Source organism: Gekko japonicus, unplaced genomic scaffold (genome assembly GCF_001447785.1).
Source record: "Gekko japonicus isolate JY-2015 unplaced genomic scaffold, Gekko_japonicus_V1.1 scaffold958, whole genome shotgun sequence".
NCBI classification, from domain to species: Eukaryota; Metazoa; Chordata; class Lepidosauria; order Squamata; family Gekkonidae; genus Gekko; species Gekko japonicus.
In genome coordinates, this window is record NW_015169806.1 from 534,712 (window position 1) to 541,156 (window position 6,445).

Genomic DNA, 6,445 nt, shown 5'->3' on the forward strand with positions numbered 1-6,445 from the left:
AATAATATCAACAAGAAGTAAGTTTTCCAAAACAAAGCAAAAGTTATCTGTTTTAATTCCGCTTCATATATTTTAGCAGCTTTTGCGTTCGCTTAACTTCTTATATTCTTGGTTTGGCTCAAAGTCTTTTTATTTTCAATTTAAAACTGTTTTTACTGTTTACTCATATGGGGGGGGCTTGAAATCTCCCCCCGCGCTTCAAACTTAGGCGCTTCCAATTACTACCAAGGCTCCGTTAGCTTATTTTCACCTGAGCTTTGCTTAACTCACAGTTTGTAGCCTTGGAGGTCTTTTGGAAGTCTTTTTAGAAGTTTGATCATGCTCGCTTGCTCTGGCAGTCGTCTCTGGGCGCCATGCTGGCTTCGTGGTGACAGTACCTATAGGGGAAGAAGGTGAGCCTCAATTCCTTGGGCGTCCCCTTGGAAGAGGCTCTCCTCAGCTCCCCAGACTGGGGGTCTCCAGGACAAACTCAAATCCCTCCCGTCAGCCGGGTCTCGGTGCGTCTCCATCTAAGCGAGACGAGATGTGTCCGAGCAGCAAAACACTTAAACCCCAGCAGGAGAATTTCTCTACAAACCTTAAGGAAGTCTGAGAGTCACAGAAAAATCTGAAATCTTTAAAAAATATAGAGAGCGGGGGATTAAAACTCCACAAAATAACAAACAATACCTGTAGCTTTAAGAAAAGGGAACTTTCAGTGGCCCTGGCAAAGCCATGAGAGGGAGAAGGAGTTGACTGGGAAGCCAAAACAGCTCCGGGAAAGATCCAGCACCTCACTGAGGATAGGCCAAGAGGTAACTACAGGAAACTCATTACCTTCACAGCTTGGCCTGGCCCAGCAGCAGCAAGCCACTGTGCAATGTAGTACCAGGCATCACACAACCCAGCCAGACTTTTCTCAAGGAGAGACTGTTAGGGTAAGGAAGGAGGGAGAGGTGAAGAGATGGGGGCAGATAAAGGTAGGCTGGCTGGGAGGGTGGGAAGGAGGGAAGGAAGCAAGCCCAGCAGCAGCAGGCACTGGGCTCAACCTGGGACCAACCCAGCACTGGAGGCTACCATGTAACTGGACACAGCCCTACAACTCAGCCAGACTTTTTCTGGGGAAAGGTTACTAGGGATAAGGAAAGAGGGAAAGCTGAAGACAAGGGCACAGATAAAGTTAGGTTGGCTGGTGGGTGGGAAAGAGAAGAAAGCAGGAAAAGGGGAGGGGATATGGGGACTTTCAGGGAAGGGAAAGAATGGAGGAAATAGTGCAGGAGGGGGATACAGGGTAAAATGAGATGCCCTTTGCAAGTCCACCATTTATCTTTATTTCAGCAACTAACTAAATAAGTAGTCATCAATATGGTTAAATTTAAATTGTTTTATAATAACTGATGGTGAAGGAATATTACTAAAATATGGTTATAAAAAAGGAATAACACAGTTTTCATACTTTATGTTTTGTGCCTGATGGTGAAAACTGGTGTTGAAGCTTTCTTCTTGGGTCTTTTTCATTTAACTCATATGTTTATGTCAAAAACTTAAGGAATTGTGGTATTTTTACCCCTACATGTAGAGCCAATATACATATTTTCCCCTTTTGACCTGGTTAGAAATGCTTTTCACATGAGCAAGCAAGAAATAGATCAATACTTCACTTTTAGGAAACCAGTTTCTGAGAACTTTATGCACACAAAAGTAATATTTCCTGTAGTCTTTGGAATTTCTACAAGCAGATTCCTTTCAATAGATATTAGCAGGCATTTTAAAATGTCAGCAGGTACCCCATGAACCAGTGCTTGTTCTCAAGCAGTTAAAAGTAAGATCCAACTTGTTCCTTTATATTGGGGAAGGATTTGGTCTAGCTTTATTTTTATACACTAAATTAGTTATGTTTACATTTAGGAATGCACAGGAAATTTAATGTTAACACTTCCTAAAAATGGGCTGTATCCTGATTACATTCTCCACTAATGGAGAGGGAGGGATAAGTTTTGCCAATTCCCCCTTTCCTGCTGCAACCCCCAGTTTGCCCGTCATGCCTTTCTTGAGGGTCACCTGTGCCCCATGAGCAGCATTTGAGGGAGATCAGTTGGCTGCAGCCAGAGGGGGCAGCAGGAAAATTCTGGATCCAACCCAATTCAAGCTAGAAAAAGAAAGTTTTGTGGGGGGAGGTGAACAGTGATTTTCATGTGTGAAGAAATGCCTTTTTTTATTTGGAGGTTTGAAATGAGCAAGACCTTCATTATGAGTTTTAAAAGTTTTGTGTTTGTTTTTTTTTCTGGGCAGAGAACAGGCTGGAAGAGGGGAAGTCAGTCCAATTGCTTTCCAGCTTACCTTCATACAAATGCTAATAGATCTAGCAGGAAAGATAATGGGTGGGTCAAGCTCCCACATCTTCCAACTAGCTTCCTTGACCTGGCCAAGTCAGTGGGAGGGGAAAAGAGAGGTGATAAAACTCAGGGGAGCGAGGAGGAAGCTCTTTCTTTTGTGTTGAGTCCATAAGAGGAGGCAGCCATTGACCATGTTGCTGGCCTAAAGAGCTGGAGAAAGCTGCAAGGTAATTGAAACTCTGTAGATGTGTGTAACTTCCTTAGCAAAAGGAGCCTGTCCTATTTTAACGTCTGATAGGGCATGTATAGAGAGAGGGACAGAGGAACTGCATTTACCTATTTCTTTTGAATCCCTTACTCAATCTGGTTCTTTGCTAAAAGTATGCTTGTGAACATTATTTTTTAAAATAAATACTTTATAACTTTTGATGATGGTAGTGGTTTGCTGTACCATGGCCCCGGTCACATGAGAGGATTTGGGCCGGGAGAGGGACGGATCGGGGGCGGAGCAAATGGGCGCGATCCCACCGCAACATCTGGGAAGCGTTGCATGCCCGTCCCTGATCCAGCCCTTCCGACGATGACCTGCAGCAAAAAAGAACCACCTACTGAGGTGGTTCTTTCCGAAAGGCCGCATCAAAGCCTGCCGTGGGATCGCTGGTGCGTTCTTCTGCCGGCGCATCCCCGGCTCCTGGCCAAACTGCGCATGTTCAGACATGCGCAGTTTAGCAGCCTCCCGTGGCTTTCTCCCCGGTCTCCCTGGCATCTGATCGTGCCGGGGAGCAATTGCACGGCGGCTCACGGAATCTGTATGATCCCGCTGCCACGTGCATATTTTGGTGCGGCTTTTAAAAGCCGCACTTTGCCTGTCCTTTTTTTCCCTCGTGTGGCAGGGACCCATATAAACCTTCACCATTTCAGACATGCTATTTTGAAAGGAGTGCCAGGGGAAGGCAGGCAGTTGGCCAGTGGCTAGTCCTCCAAGGGTGCACAAGGTAGTAAATGGTCCAAGTGGTGATCAGGCACTGGGCAGTAGGAAACACAGAGTAAAGGCCTCAGACCTTGGAAAGTAAGCTGGGAGTTCTGACTCTCCCAGTGGGCAATTCCCACAAAGGTCAGGTGGTGGTGTTGGCTACCCAAGAGAGAAAGAAAAGCCTCTCCAGGTGTTGGCAACACCTTGGAGGGCAGGGTGGAACAGGGCCTGCAGGCCACAGCAGGCCCATTCCGCCACACCATGTGAACTTGTTTGGTTGCTATCTGCAGGAAATTGTGCTGACCTTAAGGTTTTCTTGTAATAAAGGGGTTTCTTTTTGTAAAACCTTTCACAATCATCCTTGAACACTCGCCCTAGCTTTCTCCACCCCATGTTCTGTTGTGCAGAAAAATTTCCCCCAAAGAAGTTCTTTTTGTGCCTATATTACAAGTACATGTATACTTGCAGTATGTTGAATTTCTATGTATTCCTGTGTTTTTATAACTAAATTCCTCTTATTAAGCTGGTTTCTGAGTCCCTACAGGCAAACATGAAAATTTTGCAGATATATTAAGCTCTATGGGAATATGTTGATCTATATAAGTTTACCCCCCCTTAATTCTCTCTTACTCAACATTTGCCGGCTACATGCATAGATTGGAATGAGGGGGGCGCGTTTAGAGTCCAAACTGGAAATATAATTTTAACAGTATTGGTGCATTATGAAATACTCTATACTTGTCTTGCAATAAACTTTTAGACTAGAGATTTCAGATCCTTGTTCTTACTCAGTGATACAGGAAAACTGCTTTTAAGACCGCTGTGTAGTATGGGAGGAAAGGGGACTGTGATATTTACAGTATGTACAATGCAGAAGTGTGGAGAGACAAGAAGGAGGGGGGGAAGGATTCTTCCTGTTCCGCTATAGCTTTTTTTCCTAAGAAATACAATTTTAAGGAAGGAAAGATAGCAAAGTACTAAAAGTTTTAATGGGCAGAAGGAATATAAAAGAATATCCTATGCTGCCTTTTCAGAGAATAAATTTTTTAAGTGCTCTTTTTATTGAAACGGGTGTGCGTTCAGGTCTACTCAAACTGAAAATATACCCGAAAAACACCATATCGGTATTTTTTTGGGGTATATTTCATCTTCCCAAATGTATCCAGGATTTTTCAGGAGAACCCCCCAAAAAAAAATCCCTGAAAAAATCCTGGATATATTCAGGAATTGCTGGCAAAATCTGTCTGCCCAGCAGAGCCTGCAGGGAGAACTCTCCTTGGAGGCTCGGCTCCTGGGCAGGCTCTGTTGGGCAGTGTGGTCTAAACCCGGCTGCCCAGCAGAGCCTGAGGGGAGAGTTCTCCGAGCAGGATTGGCTCCTGGGTGGGCTCTGTTGAACAGTCCAGTTTAAACTGTCCCAGTGGAGCCTGCATGGAGAGTTCCTCCTGCAGGATCGGCTGCTTGGCATGCTCTTTGGGGCAGTCCAGTTTAAAGGGACTGCCCAAAAGAGCCCCAGATGAGCTGCCTCTCAGCTGTTTTAGTGGCTTTGCGGCTGCTTTTTCCCCCTCAGTGTTTTTTTGGTTTGGGTCTATTGGACCCCCCCAAAATTGGGATATCCAAAAAACCCTGGATCCAAATACTTTACGAGTATTGGGCTCCAGGTTTTCTTTCTCCTTCAGCATCCTCCTTGGGATCTGGGCTTTCTTTCTCCTTCAGCATCCTTCTTGGGATCCGGGTTTTCTTGGGAATTCTGAAATTTTTTCAGGTCCAATAGACCCAAACTGAAAAACCCTGAGGAAAAAGAATCGCACACCCCTAGAAACAGTCAACTAAAAGGCATTTATCAGCAAACTTTATGATCTATCAGTTGTTCTTTATTGCTGTTGCATTTCTAAATTTAGAATTAACCCCGTTTATCCTTTACTTTTCCATGTCCCATAGAGATGGTGTTATGAACAGTGTTTGACATCTTCACTTTCCACATATTTCGATAGAGATGGTGTTATGAACAGTGTTTGACTTCACTTTCCACATATTTCAATACTTTGACACTCTCTGCCAGAATTACTGGTTTTGTGGTTACACTGATATTTGTTGCCCCCCATTCCCCTAGACTGAAATGATTTTATTGTGCAAGTCAATGATCACATTAAAAATTATTACAAAATTGAAATTACCACAGATTGTTTAGAAACAATCTTACATTGAGATATATGGTTGGTGCCTGAGAAGATCTGTGAGCATTTGTTTGCACATACAAATTGTGGGGAATTTTAGCCAGAAATTTAAGCAATATATTCTGACATGCCTATATGATGTCAATTAGTGCAATCGAGTTTGCAGGTTTGTATGACAAGCTATGTCTGCATTTACAGTAGCCAAATCTGTCTGGTGAAAGTAGTTTGAGTAGCCCTGACCTGAATATCAAAGGCAGCACAATCTTCCCATTATATTTTATGACCCCATTGACTATAATGGGAAGATCGTGCCGCTACTGCTGCATGGGGGGCGGGGAGCTGTGCCTGCTCCTGGGCTGCTGGAGTGGTGCTTCGGCACGCTCCGGCCCCAAATAACCTCTGCTGTTGAGTATTGTAACCTTGACAAATTCATATTCCAAGCTAAGTACAGATTTCAGAAGGATCACTAATTCTTTTGCAGTGAGAGACAGGCAAATTTACTAACACCTAGAAAAGTCTTTTTAAAATGTTCACAATGTCATAACTATTGGCACTGTTATCTTTCTGTTTCATTTTCTAAATAAAATATATCAATTTATGCAGACATTTGGCCTTGGAATTAAATATCTGTTTCCTTTTTTTTCCCCAGTGGCCTTTTTGCTGGTAACTTCACAGAAACACACTATTTGGAAGATGGTACCAGTGCTGTTCTCATGCGTAATTACACGGTAAGATTTGTGACTTCTTGCCGTGAGGAGGCGAAATGATACTTTATCAGTAACAGACTGGTAAGAGAACCATGTTCATACAGTGGTTGAAGCTATATTGAGCTTTAGATTACTGTTTAGGTAGTTTGCTGGCTCTTTTGTTGCAAAATCACATTTGTGTAGGATTGCCAACTGCAGGTAGGGAAATTCTTCGAGATTTTGGGGATGGAGTCATCTGGGGGGGGCTGGGAATGAGAAAAGAACGAAAAGAGTGAG

General features: G+C 43.7%; 1 protein-coding gene across 1 annotated transcript in view; it reads left to right on the forward strand.

Moving 5' to 3' along the window:
* Positions 1–6,445, forward strand: part of ADAM12 (ADAM metallopeptidase domain 12) — a gene marked incomplete at its 3' end in the record, with an annotated part of 324,736 nt that overhangs the window by 161,801 nt on the left and 156,490 nt on the right. The window contains exon 4 of the mRNA XM_015417139.1: positions 6,112–6,190. Within this exon, the coding sequence (XP_015272625.1) occupies positions 6,112–6,190 (79 nt within the window). The remainder of the gene's footprint in view (positions 1–6,111; positions 6,191–6,445) is intronic.